The following is a 17047-nucleotide window of genomic DNA, read 5'->3' as shown; positions in this document are numbered from 1 at the left end:
CCTAGCTCCAGTTCTCACTGCCAGAAGGATTCCAGTTTTCCAAAAGCGGTCTTCAAAAATCAGATCTATGAAACATTAAGCTGAACTCTTCTTTTCTGTTTCCTTTTCCATTCCGCTGTTCAGGTTTGGACTAAACTGGTGTAAGATCCAGTTGAAGATCTGAAAGCTCCAGCTGGGGAGCAGCTGTCATATCATTTTGTGGTCCTAAATAGGGTAATTGTGGAAATACAACATATAACAAAAAAAACTTTTGTGACTGATTTTGATGCAAAGCACCCCAAATCTGTGGAAGAAGTTATTACAGCTCCATTGTCTGTTGGTTAAGAGGAGATCTTGCTGGTGCTTTTGGAATGGGGGTGGAGCGTTCGGTGTGTGTGGATTCATTCACTTACTGAGGTTCCTTATGCCCTGCGCTTTTATCTACGGCTTAGTAAAATAGGCAACTGGTTTCCTTCAAAGCCAGGGCTGTTCTGAAGACCAACCAATGCCCATAGCTGTTAGACTAAGCACTTTGCCATGAAAAGCTGCCTTACCTCTTCTGCCCTACGGAGAAAGGAGTGCAGAACTGAGTTTCTATTTTCAGAAATCATCAGGAAACATCTCTGTTCATCCAGTGTCCTTGGGCTCACATGAGCACAGTTCCTCTCTGGTGAATGGTTTCTGTAGAAAGTGTGTCAAGTAAAGCAGAAGCTTTGACACCAGGAGTTTCTGGACCCACATGTAAAATTTGCTTAGATCCAGTGCTGTCACCCTCTTCTTGCAAGCTGGAAATCTTTCTTTAAAAAAGGTTTTATCCCTGGAGAGGAATAACATATAAGAAATTCACTCTGCACTTCGGTGTCTGTTTAAAGGGAGGTGGAGGGCACCATAGGGAAACTTCAGAACTATTAAACCACCTCACCAGCACATGGTGTGCATGTACTTGATGGCGGTCACTCTGCCTCACCATCTGGTTGTTTCTTTCCTATGGGGGATTGGACTCTGTTCTGCGTGTCTGAGTAGTTTTGTGTGGAAAAGGGGAAACTACATGGATACTTTAAAATTACTAGATTCTGGTGCTCTCATGTTCTTAACAGAGAAGGCGTTATCCGAGGTGGCGGTGACTTAACGTTGTAGAACAAACTGGGAGAGCTGTGTTCAAATGGATTGAGCATGAGGTTAGAGGGTAGGAGACCAGGGTTTTATTCCCAGTTCTGCCACAGACTTGCTATGTCATCTGTTGAGTCCCTTAATGAGCTTGTGGCTCAGTTTTTCTCCACTCATAAAATGGAGTGAATTCATTGCTATGTTTAATTAAGTACTTTGAGATCAACAGAGGAAAGGATGGGTGAGATGGTTAGGGTTTGGATACAATTTTCAAAAGCACCTAAGTCCCCATTTTAAAATTCATGCAGGCACTTAAGAACCTAAGCTTAGTTGAAAGTCGGTGTCAGATTGTCACTTAGCCCTGGTCTGCACTAGGACTTTAAGTCGAATTTAGCAGCATTAAATCGATGTAAACCTGCACCCGTCCACACGATGAAGCCCTTTATTTTGACTTAAAGGGCTCTTAAAATCGATTTCCTTACTCCACCCCTGACAAGTGGATTAGCGCTTAAATCGGTCTTGCCGGCTCGAATTTGGGGTACTGTGGACACAATTCGATGGTATTGGCCTCCGGGAGCTATCCCAGAGTGCTCCATTGTGACCGCTCTGGACAGCACTCTCAACTCAGATGCACTGGCCAGGTAGACAGGAAAAGAACCGCGAACTTTTGAATCTCATTTCCTGTTTGGCCAGCGTGGCAAGCTGCAGGTGACCATGCAGAGCTCATCAGCAGAGGTGACCATGATGTAGTCCCAGAATCGCAAGAGAGCTCCAGCATGGACCGAACGGGAGGTACGGGATCTGATCGCTGTTTGGGGAGAGGAATCCGTGCTATCAGAACTCCGTTCCAGTTTTCGAAGTGCCAAAATCTTTGTCAAAATCTCCCAGGGCATGAAGGACAGAGGCCATAACAGGGACCCGAAGCAGTGCCGCGTGAAATTTAAGGAGCTGAGGCAAGCCTACCAGGAAACCAGAGAGGTGAACGGCCGCTCCGGGTCAGAGCCCCAAACATGCCGCTTCTATGATGAGCTGCTTGCCATTTTAGGGGGTTCAACCACCACTACCCCAGCCGTGTTGTTTGACTCCTTCAACGGAGATGGAGGCAATACGGAAGCAAGTTTTGGGGACGAAGAAGATGATGATGAGGTTGTAGATAGCTCACAGCAAGCAAGCGGAGAAACCGGTTTTCCCGACAGCCAGGAACTGTTTCTCACCCTGGACCTGGAGCCAGTACCCCCTGAACCCACCCAAGGCTGCTTCCTGAACACGGCAGGCAGAGAAGGGACCTCTGGTGAGTGTACCTTTTAAAATACTATACATGGTTTAAAAGCAAGCATGTGAAAGGATTACTTTGCCCTGGCATTCGCGGCTCTCCTGGTTGTACTCCCAAAGCCTTTGCAAAAGGTTTCTGGGGAGGGCAGCCTTATTGCGTCCTTCATGGTAGGACACTTTACCACTCCAGGCCAGTAACACGTACTCGGGAATCATTGTACAACAAAGCATTGCAGTGTATGTTTGCTGGCATTCAAACAACATCCGTTCTTTATCTCTGTGTTATCCTCAGGAGAGTGAGAGATAATTCATGGTCACCTGGTTGAAATAGTGCTTTTCTTCAGGGGACTCTCAGAGGAGCCCATTCCTGCTGGGCTGTTTGCCTGTGGCTAAACAGAAATGTTCCCCGCTGTTAGCCACGAGGAGGGGGGAGGGTTGAGGGGGTAGCCACGCGGTGGGGGGAGGCAAAATGCGACCTTGTAACGAAAGCACATGTGCTATGTATGTAATGTTAACAGCAAGATTTACCCTGAAAGAGTGTAGTCACTGTTTTATAAAATGTGTCTTTTTAAATACCGCTGTCCCTTTTTTTTTCTCCACCAGCTGCATGTGTTTCAGTGATCACAGGATCTTCTCCCTCCCAGAGGCTAGTGAAGATTAGAAAGAAGAAAAAAAAACGCACTCGAGATGAAATGCTCTCCGAGCTCATGCTGTCCTCCCGCACTGACAGAGCACAGACGAATGCGTGGAGGCAAATAATGTCAGAGTGCAGGAAAGCACAATATGACCGGAAGGAGAGGTGGCGGGCTGAAGAGAGTAAGTGGCGGGCTGAAGACAGGGCTGAAGCTCAAATGTGGCGGCAGCGTGATGAGAGGAGGCAGGATTCAATGCTGAGGCTGTTGGAGGATCAAACCAGTATGCTCCAGTGTATGGTTGAGCTGCAGCAAAGGCAGCTGGAGCACAGACTGCCACTACAGCCCCTGTGTAACCAACCGCCATCCTCCCCAAGTTCCATAGCCTCCACACCCAGATGCCCAAGAACGCGGTGGGGGGGCCTCCGGCCAACCAGCCACTCCACCACAGAGGATTGCCCAAAAAAAAGAAGGCTGGCATTCAATAAATTTTAAAGTTGTAAACTTTTAAAGTGCTGTGTGGCATTTTCCTTCCCTCCTCCACCACCCCTCCTGGGCTACCCCCTATTTGTGTGATGAATGAATAAAGAATGCATGAATGTGAAGCAACAATGACTTTATTGCCTCTGCAAGTGGTGATCGAAGGGAGGAGGGGAGGGTGGTTAGCTTACAGGGAAGTAGAGTGAACCAAGGGGCGGGGGGTTTCATCAAGGAGAAACAAACAGAACTTTCACACCGTAGCCTGGCCAGTCATGAAACTGGTTTTCAAAGCTTCTCTGATGCGTACCGCGCCCTCCTGTGCTCTTCTAACCGCCCTGGTGTCTGGCTGCGCGTAACCAGCCAGGCGATTTGCCTCAACCTCCCACCCCGCCATAAACGTCTCCCCTTTACTCTCACAGATATTATGGAGCACACAGCAAGCAGTAATAACAGTGGGAATATTGGTTTCGCTGAGGTCTAAGCGAGTCAGTAAACTGCGCCAGCGCGCCTGTAAACGTCCAAATGCCCATTCTACCACCATTCTGCACTTGCTCAGCCTGTAGGTGAACAGCTCCTGACTACTGTCCAGGCTGCCTGTGTACGGCTTCATGAGCCATGGCATTAAGGGGTAGGCTGGGTCCCCAAGGATACATATAGACATTTCAACATCCCCAACAGTTATTTTCTGGTCTGGGAATAAAGTCCCTTCCTGCAGCTTTTGAAACAGACCAGAGTTCCTGAAGATGCGAACATCATGATCCACCAGAGCTTGCAGCACTATTGAAAAGTACCCCTTGCGGTTTATGTACTCGCCGGCTTGGTTCTGCAGTGCCAAGATAGGGTTATGGGTTCCGTCTATGGCCCCGCCACAGTTAGGGAATCCCATTGCAGCAAAGCCATCCACTATGATCTGCACATTTCCCAGGGTCACTACCCTTGATATCAGCAGATCTTTGATTGCGTGGGCTATTTGCATCACAGCAGCCCCAACAGTAGATTTGCCCACTCCAAATTGATTCCCAACTGACAGGTAGCTGTCTGGCGTTGCAAGCTTCCACAGGGCTGTTGCCACTCGCTTCTCAACTGTGAGGGCTGCTCTCATCTTGGTATTCATGCGCTTCAGGGCAGGGGAAAGCAAGTCACAAAGTTCCATGAAAGTGCCCCTATGCATGCGAAAGTTTCGCAGCCACTGGGAATCATCCCAGACCTGCAACACTGTGCGGTCCCACCAGTCTGTGCTTGTTTCCCGAGCCCAGAATCGGCGTTCCACAGCATGAACCTGCCCCATTAGCACCATGATGCATGCATTGGCAGGGCCCATGCTTTCAGAGAAATCTGTGTCCATGTCCTGATCACTCACGTGACCACGCTGACGTCGCCTCCTCGCCCGGTATCGCTTTGCCAGGTTCTGGTGCTGCATATACTGCTGGATAATGCGTGTGGTGTTTAATGTGCTCCTAATTGCCAAAGTGAGCTGAGCGGCCTCCGTGCTTGCCTAGGTATGGCGTCCGCACAGAAAAAAGGCGCGGAACGATTGTCTGCCGTTGCTCTGACGGAGGGAGGGGCGACTGACGACACGGCTTACAGGGTTGGCTTCAGGGAGCTAAAATCAACAAGGGGGGTGGCTTTACATCAAGGAATATTTCAGGCAGGACTTCACGGAGGGTTCCAATAAGAAATGGTGCACCTAAGTTGTTATCCTTATTGGAACAAGGAGGTTAGCCTGGCCTCTGATTGATACATGGCTAGATTTACCTCGCTGCACCTTCCCTGGGAGTGACTGCAGTGTGACCTAGAGGAATGAGTCCCCTAGATGGGGGAGGAGGCAAATGAGTACAAAACAAATCTGGTCTATTTCTTGTTTTGATCCACTCCATCTATCTTTTACATCTTTGGCTGGCAGCAGACGGTGCAGAAGGACTACATGCCATCCACATCTCATGGCTGCCCGGCAGAAGATGGTACAGTACGACTGCTAGCAATCCGTATCGCCTGCCTGCTCACCATAAGACGGTTCAATAGGACTGACTGCAGGACTAAAGAGAATGACCTGGTCAAGTCACTCCAAATTTAGTCCCTGCGCCCATGTCTGCCCAGGCGCTCCCAGCCGACGTGGCCAGGAGCACCTCGGACATGACGATGACGGCTACCAGTTGTACTGTACCGTCTGCTGCCACAAGGCAATGGGTTGCTGCTGCTGTGTAGCAATGCCGTACCGTGTCTGCCAGCACCCAGGAGACATATGGTGACGGTTACCTGAGCGGGTTCCATGCTTGCCGTGTTATGGCGTCTGCACAGGTAACTCAGGAAAAAAGGTGCAAAACGATTGTCTGCCCTTGCTTTCACGGAGGGAGGGAGGGAACGGGGGCCTGACGATATGTACCCAGAACCACCCGCGACAATGTTTTAGCCCCATCAGGCATTGGGATCTCAACCCAGAATTCCAATGGGCAGCGGAGACTGCGGGAACTGTGGGATAGCCACCCACAGTGCAACGCTCCGGAAGTCGACTCTAGCCTCGGTACTGTGGAAGCACTCCGCCGAGTTAATGCACTTAATGCACTTAGAGCATTTTCTGTGGGGACACACGCACTCGAATATATAAAACTGATTTCTAAAAAACCGACTTCTATAAATTCGACCTTATTCCGTAGCGTAGACATACCCTAAGGCTTTCTCTACACTAGGAAATTTTGTGGATAATTCCAACCAGTTCAGTCGTAGCAGTGAAAGTATCTTTTTAGCCAAAGCTCTGCTAGATTCCAGATTATAACAGATTGTGATTAAACCTGCTGGTGTAAAAAGTGTCAGAAGCTGCCAGAGTCTTGTCTGTGCTAAGACTCCCTGTAGTGCAGCTGAACAGGTGTAAATTGTCTTCTAAAATTCCCTAGTGTAGATAAGGCCCTGGTGACAACTTGACATGCCATCTGCCACTGAGGCAGTCAGGCACGTCGAAATTTCACACACAAAGCATTTGGAACACTGTTTTGTGTGGCAGTGCAGGCCATGGAGTGTGGATGCATAATCTCTGGAGAACCAGAATCACGTGTAAGGAGACTCGCTCTCTAAAAATGTCAGTAGAATTTAATAAAATGTCAATATGATTTATTAAACACTAAATAGAGGCGCTCTGTACTACTTCTGCAGTATAGTTCTCTCTACCCCCACCCCCAATGATTTGATCAGCTCCTGCCTAACCTTGATGCTCCAGTTTGGTAGTAACGGGGCCATCCCTATGAGTTCCAGATGGGTACCTTGGTTCTTGGACTCTCCAAGGCTGAAATTGCACAGGCAGCTTACTTGGCTCAAGCGTTATGGTGGGGAAGGAATAGCACCTTGTTTCTCTCTCGTATCTCCTATATCGGAGGTTCTCAAACTTCATGGCACCATGACCCCCTTCTGACAACAAAAATTACTACACGACCCCAGGAGGGGGGGACCAAAGGCTGAGCCCACTCAAGCTCTGCCACCCTGGGGGTGCCAAAGCCCTGAGACTTGGGCTTTGGCCCTGGGCTGTGCGGCTTGGGCTTCGGCCCTGGACCCCAGCAAGTCTAAGCCAGCCCTGGTGACCCTATTAAAATGGGGTTGTGACCCACTTTGGGGTCCCAGTCCACAGTTTGAGAACCGCTGTCCTAGATTCTTGAGTCCTCCCCTTTGGAGAGAGGGTATGTTCCCATTGTTCACAAACTTTGAGCCTGGATTAGATATTTATTCTCCAAACTGGGTTAGTTGACAGCCATTATAGTTGAACTGACTTAGATCAAGTGTGGAGAAGCCACAAGCTCAGCATTGCTATTAACCACCCTCCTGGGACAATCACGCTGCTGCTTATTAATGTCTATAGGTTAAACAGTTTTAACCCCCTCCTCTGTGGACCCAGGAATTGGCTTACCTAGCTGTTGAAAGGCTGATGTAGATGCAATTAACTGGTTTAGTTAAATCAACTTGGAGGACCGCTGCATTGTAGGAAGATTCTTTCCCAGGGGTCGTAGCTGTTGCATCATATTTGCATAGCATGCATGGAACAAAAATAAAACTAAACACTCTGTTCTTCTGTTTGTATTCAGTTTACGTAAATGAGTCAAAAGAACTCAGGATAGTTTGGAGAAGCACTGACCAGGAACGGCCCAGGAAGTGATGAGGAAGAGAGAGGGACTTGTAGTGTTATCTGATGCTGCCATCAGTGTACACTGGGAGACTTTTGTGTTGCTTTGCAGCCGTGCATCAAAAAGTTTTTTTTTTAAAACTCAAGTGTACCTTTTATTGATCTAAATTCAGCCTCAAACAAAGGTGAAATAAAGATAGTTGTGTGAAAGTTTCTGTGTTGTGATGGTTTATAAAATATTAATTCCTTGAGATGAAAGAGGGATTTTGTTTTAACTTTAAAAACGCCTGCTTTTACAATTATCATGCTGTTCTGAGTAATCACTGTACCCTTTCTTTCTTCACAACCACTATCTTAGTTTCACAGGTGGAATGTATTTAGGGTCCCAGCTGGGCTCATTTCACGTCATATATCTCGCAAAGGTGGCTGCCCTAGTTTAGGTGCATGGATCAAAATGCAGACTTTTGTGGGTGCTAAGCACTTCTCAGTGGGGCTAGGTTTCCAAAAGTGCTGACCTCCAATTTAGGTCCCTAAATATAGTGGTCAGATATTCAGTATGGGAGCTGCATTTTGTTTTACATCTGGCCCTTAGATTTCATTATTCACTTCATTTACCTAAATATCTGGACAAAGGGATTTCAGCGCAGAGTTACTAACTTTTACCTCTTGGGGGAGACAGGAAAAAGAAATGAAAACTAAATTTGCAAAGCAGAACGTGAGCTTGTCACATTTTGTTTTCAAGATGTGTCCCATTTTGCAAGCAAGAGTCAGTCTTGTCAGCTGAAATGTTTCAAAATTTTTTACAAATGTACAGGAAATATCGGATTTCTTTTTGCGTGTTTCTGGTGGGAAAATTGTCTATTTGTGAAAGTGTGATGGAAAACAAAATGAGTAGCAAAATGAACGCTCACTAACTGAAAATGTTCGCACCGTGTTTCTCAAAATCATGGCTTTCACACAGCTGTTAACTTTTAGTTTAAACCAATTACTTCCAACATTTTTTGGTGCTGTGACTCTCTTGAATCACTGCAGCTATTTGTTTTATACTAGTTTCTAGAGTTCCCAGTAGAGATCAAGGCACCATTACACTATATTCTTGTGAAAACACATACAGTCCCTGCCCCAAAGAGCTTACCATCTGAATAGATTAGCTAAAGGGTAGAAGTAAGGCAACAGATGGAGAATTGAGGCACAGAATGCTTGAGTGGTCTAGAGATCATGGCAAAGGAGTGTGGCAGAGCCAGGGATTTGACTCAGATCTAAGTCCTGGTGTATTATCCTTTCTCCCTACTCAAACACTGGTTGACTTAATGAAAAAATCAAGGCCTTTCTATGCGTCCACAGGTTGACTTTTAAATATCGTCTGCATCAAATTTAGTATTAGTAGTTCCTTTTGCTGGAAACATTGACATGAAATAATATAAAAGATGCAAAAGACCTATTAAGTCAGGTCATTCCCTGCAGATGTGGGATACATTCCTTATCAGGGGGTTTATATCTGATGTTAAACGAATACTTTGCTTCATCTTAGCCAAAAGGGCAAGATGCAACAGCGGGAAGTAGTGAATAAACTGCTGGGGGGCGGGGAGAGTTTTCTTCTTTGAATCATTAATAGCGGCAGGTGAGTTCATATATAAAAGTACCCTTCACAGGTAAGTATGAGCTATAGTGAAGGGCCGTGTGTACGCTCAGGGTTCTGTTATGGTAATCATAAGAGCAAAGATTGTTAATTCTTCTGGTCAAATTTGCAGTTGCAAGAGAAACCCATTTGGAAACCATTCTGGAACTGTTAATGACTGAGTCATTTCACAGATGTGAATACAGTTTATCAGGGTTAAAGTGCTGTAAAAGTAGGGTGGTTTTCTCACACTCTAAAGTGAACTGAAATCTAGTTTTGATTGAGACCCCAAATCATTAACAGAATTGTGTATATTTAAATTAGACACAGCTGAAAGCAAGATTTGACCTCTTTTCTTTCCATGCGAAGATCCAAGGACTGAGTTCTTTCTCTTGCAACTGTTTATACATTTACTAATCTCTTTCGGGACTGTGTGCTTACCAGGGGATGTGCTATTAGGCTGTATCCATTTCTGACTGCTATTATCTCCAGGTATCACAGGGAGCTGTGCTTTACTTACACTACTTTAGGTGTTAATATTGCTCTTTGGCATGGACAACACTGAGATCTTGGCAGCCGAAAGCTTTTCAATTCAGTTTTTGAATGCATCTTTATCAAATGAGCTACAGCAGTTTGCTCCTACGTTATAGCACAAGTGGCCTTGTTTGCCAACACACAAAGAAGATGTTGGTTGCAGGGCTCATTTGAAAATCGGGCCCCTACAGACTAATCTGAAGTTGAGATACTGCTCTTGCATAATGTACCACTAACCATTCTCCCCTAATAGCTGCTGGACTCAGCAATCGTTTTGAGTCTCTGGAAGATACTTTGCTTTGCTTTATGGGTGTCACGTGTTGTTCCTTGACACTGCATAACCCAGGGAATTACTCTTGCCTGGTTAATCGTGGTTAAACTCCTATCAGCACTAGATCATTAAAAACTAACTACAACACAGAAAGTAAGATACAATAGGGCTTTTGACTTCAGGTGTTTACAGCTTGACCCAGCCCATCCTACCACACTTATGCCAATATAATCAGGGCTTTTTGGTATGAGTCATATAAAAACATCTCAGTGCTTCAGAGCCAATTCTGGTACTTATGGGTCACAGAGCAAGCTGGTTATGGAGTTACAGCAAAATTCTTATTGTTGGAGACAATATTTCTTTTGCTGCTCTGGCCCATTGTCCTGCTTGAAATGAAGTAGTAAAGCAGTCTTACACCTTGCTTGAAAAGGCAGGCAATGGGGTTGGTGTTTAATTAGGTCACTGCCTGTCTTTTTACATCATCCACACAATGGGTAACAGCAGGGCTGTATAAAGAATGCCAGAAGATCTACCCTCTGTCGCTGGGTATCCGAGCATAATGCATTTTTTCTTATTTTTCCTTGGCTTTGTTTCATGTTCCTTTAAATTTAAAAAAAGAGGGGGAGGGGGAATTTAATTGGTGCAGCTATTTCAGTAAATTGTGCACCTCTGATTTATAGAGAAGTCTCAACACTGAGTCTTTCTTTTGATGTATGATAAAATGCGTCAAAGTTGGTTTGATTAGAGCATGGGAAATTCCGAACTAGTGTCCCTGTTAGTTTCAGACCTCCTGCTGCTAGATCTGGCACCTTAAATAACTTCATTTCAGGGTTCATGAGGAAAACACAGGCTATTAAACGTTCCCCTTTTTTGGAGGCAGCTGGTTTCCATTGAAGAAAAATGTGTATTCTAGAAATGTCAAGTCTCATAGTCTTGAGGGAATTAAATTGTAAGAGGAAAAGCTTCCTTGTAGCAGGTGGGAGGCAGTGGCAGTGGGGCGTGTTTATAGAGGGAGATAAAGGCCATATGTACATTGGAAATTTGCCCTGTTTTCAGACACTGGCCTAGCTTGTGCCACCGCAATATCCTAGTATAGACTAGGGAAATGATGAATTGCACTGGTGCAGCTTTACCCTGGTTTCAAGCAGAGGAAAGCCACCTGGGCACAAATGGGGCTTACAGTGGCTTATCCTGTGTATGCTAGAGGTTAGGACTTGGTAGTTTCACCAGTAACTGAAATCCCCAGTATAGAGAAGGCCAAAAAGTGGCCTTCAGCAGAAGAGCATGCCGTCATGTTAACTGACTATTGTCAGGGCTAAATGACGGGGTGGAGGTGAGTGGCTGGAAGCATGTGTAAAGATGCCCTGTGGGTTCATCTGTGGGGGCTGAATGGGAGACCTTTGGATCTTAAAAGCAGGACCATTCGCTTAAAGGCAGTAAGTAACTGACTCAAACATCTAAATCTGATCTAGCTGCTAGAGGGAGACAGAGGTGGAGTATTAGCATTGATTACACATGGATGTGGAGTAGGTGTGCAGTTGATGTGGGATGAAGAATGCAGGAGGTAAATAAATGCAAACAGGGGGGTAGGGTGTAGAGGGTAGGTATGCTTTTTGCAAGCTAGTGCTGATCAGCTGGTTTAGTCTGTCTATTGAAACTGATTTTGTCTCCAACTTTCTTTCAGGGTTTCCATGGTTCTTATCCCTTTGGACAGTCTTAAAAACAAACAAACAAAAAAACGGGTACCGTCAAGAGGAGAATTTAACAAAGAACTGACTCATGGGGAGCAGAGTGGGTTTCTTATGGCTTATAGAAGACACGGCATGGATCCCCTTCTCTGCCTTCGTAACCTGGATAAAGAAGAAAACAAACAAAACCCAATAACTTAAGACTAGTGGTTTCCAGAGGAAAACAAAACAAAAAACTAAAGTATGCATGTGTGAATGCTGAATTTTAGGAGTGCTGTTCAATGCTACGAGAGAGAAAATACACCAACACCATGGGTTTTTTTTAGAGGTCATTATCACAATTAATTAGGTAGCTGAAAAAGTTTAAAAAAAAATTAAAATGAAAGCCATCTTTTTAAAAGAAAGAATTATTTTGCCTACAGAGCAGTTATAGTTTGAGCAAATGTTTAATTTTTTTGTTTCCTGTTCATAATTTTTTTAATAAGGGACAGAGTGCATTTTTATGGAACTGTCGTGTTTGCTTGCTACAGAACGGGAGCTCGCTTAGCATCTGGGTTCATGCAGTGACTTCTCTTTGTATCTATGTTGGATGTTTTTAATGTGCGATTGGGCCAGCACCCAGCTCTGTCAATTTCAGTGGTATCAGCCGTTTTTAGTTATCAACCTTTTAATCTTCTGTTTTGTCTGTGACCTTAGTGTTATCAGAAACCTCAGTCAAGACCAAACTGTTGAATTAGGATGGGAGGACTCCAGCATTGAGTTAACCTGGGAGGTTCATTTTTCTCTTGGAACTTGAAATATACATACACGTATTTCAGTAAGAAACAGGCTTACAAGAGTTCCAAAGCTGGTCCTAAATGACTGGTATTTTAAAATGCTGTTTTGTTTGTCAAATATTGATGTCCAGTAGCTGTGCCTAGGACAGCCAGGCAAGTGTATCTGTCTTGTGCCAAGAGGAAATTAACTTTCTGTAGCTGTAGTTCACCAAACAGTAATTATAAAGTTATACAAAAGCCATGTCCCTTTAGGTTTAAACCTCACATCCCTACCCTTTTTATATAAGTATAAGTTTAATTCCTCTCTCCTGTGATTAAAGTACTAGCTTAAGAGGCAGAGGCCAATTGTTTTTGAATGTAGAGCAAGAAGTTGAATCATCAGCTGGATTCCACAGTAACGCCTTGTATTCTTTCGCCTTTTTACTGGCCTGTAGCTTCTTTGAGGCTCTAGCTTTCTAGATGGGTCTCATCAAGCCTCCTGTTCAGAAGAGGAAGAGTTTTTCTGGACATGAGGGTCACTTAGCTCTGAGCATCCTCGGAGGAATGATAGCCATGTGCAAATGAGACCATGCAGAGCATTTGCGGAGGGTGGTTGAGTTCTGTTGCACACTTTGAGGCATTGGGTCACTGTGAGCCAAGCAGCCCAGGTACTTGGGAAGAGAATGGTTTTTTTGCAGGGGAGGCACTGATTCAGAAACTTGAACCAGGCCGTAACAGCCATCTGCCAAAGATACAATAATATGCAACGTCCCCCATCTTCCTTCTCCAAAAACCCCCATCCCAAACTACCCATTTATGTTGGGAGCTGAGTGTGGGGTATGCCTGCTGGCGAGAGCAATGCAAGGCTTTAGGCTTGCCTAGTTTGCACCCAAGCCCCAGTGTTTGCTTGGTTGACTTAAGCAGGGTTTCATTTTCAGTGCAGTTTCCATGGGCCTTATTCTCCCAGGCATATGGGTAGCTCCTGTTGAGGCTGGTGGGATTGTTGGTATCCTGCCAGGGAAGAATTAGGCCCCTGGTGAGGCATTTGGATACTTGTAATCTCGAGATCCCAGTGAACAGCTACCCTGATATTGCTCCATTAGTGGATGTTTGATATTTTAGTTGTCTATTAGACACTGGATTTCGAAAGACATGTTCCCTTTTAAGATTGAAAATTTCCCTTTCATCTCTCTCTAAACACACAGGTGGGGCTGGGGACAGGGTTGTAATGGATCGCCCCTTGGATGAAGAAGGTCGGGGAGTTTGGAGGAAAGTCCTGCCTGGCTTATACAGCTCTGGTTGGAGTGTTAACCTGAAGGCTTGTGGTGGGATGGCTGCTTGCTAGACTCGGAGAAGGGGGTGCAGATCCATGTTTGTGCTTTGAATGCAGTGTAGGAGGTGGAGGCTGTATTTGGTTAGTTGTAGTAGTAAGACCCTGTATATGTCTTGTAAAATCTCTCTTGCTGTGGGCAAGATATGTTATTCACCAGCCACAATTAAGCAAGTGTGTAAACAGTTAAGGTGAAGTGTGGGCGAGGTTTGAACTGTCGTGACGTGCATGCAAGGCATGAGCACGTGCACATCCAATACCCTGCATGTAGCACCTCCCCCGCTTTCCCCCCCTGTGTGTCCCTTCTGAAAGTGTTGATGTTAGTCAAAGTGACATGGCTGCTCATTGGTCTCTTCACATCCGCTTCATCCATCTGTTTGTTGTGTAGAGGAGGAAGGAGTTCTGGGTTTCTGACTGCTGCTGCCAGTGGGCCCAGAACTCGGCAAATCTTGTACCGGCAGGGGCCGCTGTGCGACCCTCAAAGCCAGCTGTCCTGACTCCCATTTTCTCTTCTGCTGTTCCCAGGCATGTAGGCTTCACCCAAGCAAACTGGCCATGTTTATACCCGCCTGTCACTAATGCAGATTGTATTTTGTTCCTTTTCCTAGAGAAAGCTAGCGTGCACCCCCCATTGTTTCTGTGCCTTCTCCGTCCATTCTGCACAGCTCTCAATGTTGTCTCCTTTCTTGAGCGTGTCTCAGTCTACCGTGCCCTTGTGATTGGGTTGTTCATGGAGTGAAGAAAGGCAGGGCCTGATTTGAGCTGCAGTTGCAATAGGTCAGCCTGTTAACACTGACATATTACAGCTGTTTCCTAGGAAATTGGTCTGGAGCATAAACACAACCCTTATCAGCAGGGAGGATCTCTCTATAAATAACTGCAAAAGGCTCATAACTGTTTCAGGGTGTTGGTTAGTGTGATAATACTCGTGTGATAATGATGGGAAGATGTTTAAATTGGTAATTAATCTGTCTTTCTTCTCTCCACTGAAAACTGAGTCCCCTGGTATTCAGCGATGCACCCAGTCCCCAAATTTAAGCTACTATTAAGTTTGCAAAATTTTCAAGAGAGGATTTCAGGGAAGCTAAGCAAAGGTCTCTGGTAGTCATAGTTGGGCTTGAAATTGCACTGCTTTCCTAGGGACAACATTTTCAAGGTTTTTTTGGGTGGAGGGGGCTAAAGTTAGGCACCTAAACCAAAAATAGTCAGATTTTTTTCAGAAGTGCTGAACACCCAAGTTTCTCATTGATCTCAGCAGGGGGAACCTCTGAAAACCAGACTGAATTACATGCCTAATTTTAGGCACTCAAGTTTTAAAATGTGATCTAGGACTCAGAGCCTCAGCAAATGGTTACCTACTTGAGACTGCTGGGCAAGGGAAGAGGCCCAACAAAGCTTGTCCTATGCCATGTTACCCAAGCCAGGCTGGTGTCCCTGACTTTGGGAACAAAGGAGCTGGTACCCACGGGTCTGAGACAGGTTGTAGTTATGGAGGGGCTGCAGTTGGCTATGGGCCCTGCCTTTCCCTGGCTGCTGCTGTTGTGGGGAGGATGGACTTGGAGTCCTGAGAGGGCAAGGCAAATGGAGATCTCTTCAAAAAAGGCAGTTAGAACTTCCAATACATATTTGTTTTTTAAATGGAACCTCGAGCGTGGTGTGAGCTGTTGAGTTTGGAAATGCCTGCAAACCCCTGTGTCTCTGTATCTCAAGTCTGGGTTGCAAATGTATCCTGTCCCATGGCTGGGAAAGCCTGGATAAGCTTTGCGCCCCTCTGGCTGGAAATGTGCTTTGTACCTGGGAAGGGGTGTCTAGCCTGCTTTGGCATGGCAGAGAGTATCTGCTGCCCTATGTCTTGAGGGGTGTGTGTGTGTGTATGTGTGTGTGTGTTTGTGGGGTGGGGGGAAAGAATGCATCCTGAAACCTCCAGGGTTTGGGAGATGCCTGAGACCCCATAACTGGGGATGCAAGTGCAATCCCAGACCCCGTGGGTGTGAGCATAATTGGAGTCTGCAGAGCTAGGAAATACACACTGTCCCCTGTTTCTGTTGGTTTTTTTTTTTCTTGTGTGAGTGAGTGGTTGGTTCTGCAGCCTGTCTTTATTCCCTCTGGGGGGAGTGCATGTGTAGAACAGGATGGTGTGTTGCCTCGTTGAGTCTGGGAGAAGTCTGATGATAGCACATGGGGGTAATAAAAAAAAAAAGGAAGCTTTTTCCTTTAATGTATAAATGAATATTTGTATGATTAAATTAACACAGAAAAATTACCTTCAGCCGTCTATAGAGTGTTTTATTCAAGGCGCGAATGATTTCTAGTCTTCTGTGACCTCTGCAATGTTTGTTAAATGCACCTCTTTTGCTTCCATCCCCAGATCATTGGGGGTCCCGGGCAGACATCAAAAGTGTGCTGTAAAACTCAACGGTACCTCTCCTTTTCCCATGAATAAATTTTAAGGAGAAAATTTTAAAGGAAATAAATAAATTCAGGCTGCATTACATGCATGAAATAAAACAAATTCCTTTTCCAGTCCAGATATACATACCAACAAGAATAAACACTGGAGGAGGGATCATTTAAAAAAAACAGATGGTTTCACATAGGAGTTAACATGAAAAAGACCTGTTAGAAAGGAGCCCTGATCCTGCAATCTTTTTCAAGCAGGTAGATCCCCGCTCAGGCTCCACATGGATACAGGGTGCCTATGTGGGACAGCTTACAGAATTTGGGCCACTACTTTTTTTTTTTTTTTTTAGGGTGCTAAGGCAGATGCTATGGGGAGAGTACCTTCTCCTAGGGGCCATGAGAGCAAAAGCTCTAGGACACAGTGACTTCAGAGGCAAGGTTGGACTTGGGCCGTCACTAGTCTCTGCCTGTGGCTTTAGGAAGTAGAGATCCTCCCCAAATTCTTAGTGTAGATCAGGTTTTTGTTGTTGGGGAAATGGAGGCTGGAAAAGATGTCGAGACATGGATAAAAGAAGGTGGCGAAGTTATGGTGGGCGACCTGTCTTGAAGTGCATGGAGATACATATTTCCAAAAGCCTATGGTAATATTGAATGCAAAGCCTGCTGAAGGATGGTTTGCTGAAGGCATGTTCTTAACCTCTCCAAGTAATGGCAGAGGCATGGTGCGACAGAGCTGCAATAGACACACCCACCCACAACGTCCCCATAGCTGGGGTCCTCACAACTGATCCGTTAGGGCAACAAAATGGTTTGTGGCTAACAAGACGTTGCCACAAACAAGCAGGACCATGTAGGGGTGTCTCTGCGCTCCATCTT

General features: G+C 45.6%; 1 protein-coding gene across 3 annotated transcripts in view; it reads left to right on the top strand.

The window, feature by feature from the left end:
* The window catches only part of ILRUN (inflammation and lipid regulator with UBA-like and NBR1-like domains), a 54621-nt gene extending 38587 nt beyond the window's left edge, over nt 1-16034 (top strand). Inside the window, exon 6 of one of the 3 annotated variants that reach the window (XR_014709205.1) lies at nt 7538-7757. Coding sequence is in view for 2 of the 3 variants with exons in the window: in XM_084611473.1 (XP_084467599.1) it covers nt 11683-11718 (36 nt within the window). In the remaining variant the exon portion in view is untranslated. Of the gene's footprint in view, nt 1-7537; nt 7758-11682 lie in introns of those variants that run through there. The other 2 variants (XM_084611473.1, XM_084611475.1) reach the window with 2 other exon arrangements.
* Nucleotides 16035-17047: the final 1013 nt, after the last annotated feature.

The sequence above is a fragment of the Lepidochelys olivacea genome (assembly GCF_965140295.1).
Source record: "Lepidochelys olivacea isolate rLepOli2 genome assembly, chromosome: 21".
NCBI lineage: Eukaryota > Metazoa > Chordata > Testudines > Cheloniidae > Lepidochelys > Lepidochelys olivacea.
Note: the sequence above shows the minus strand (reverse complement) of the source record. Positions and strands in the feature narration are given on the sequence as shown.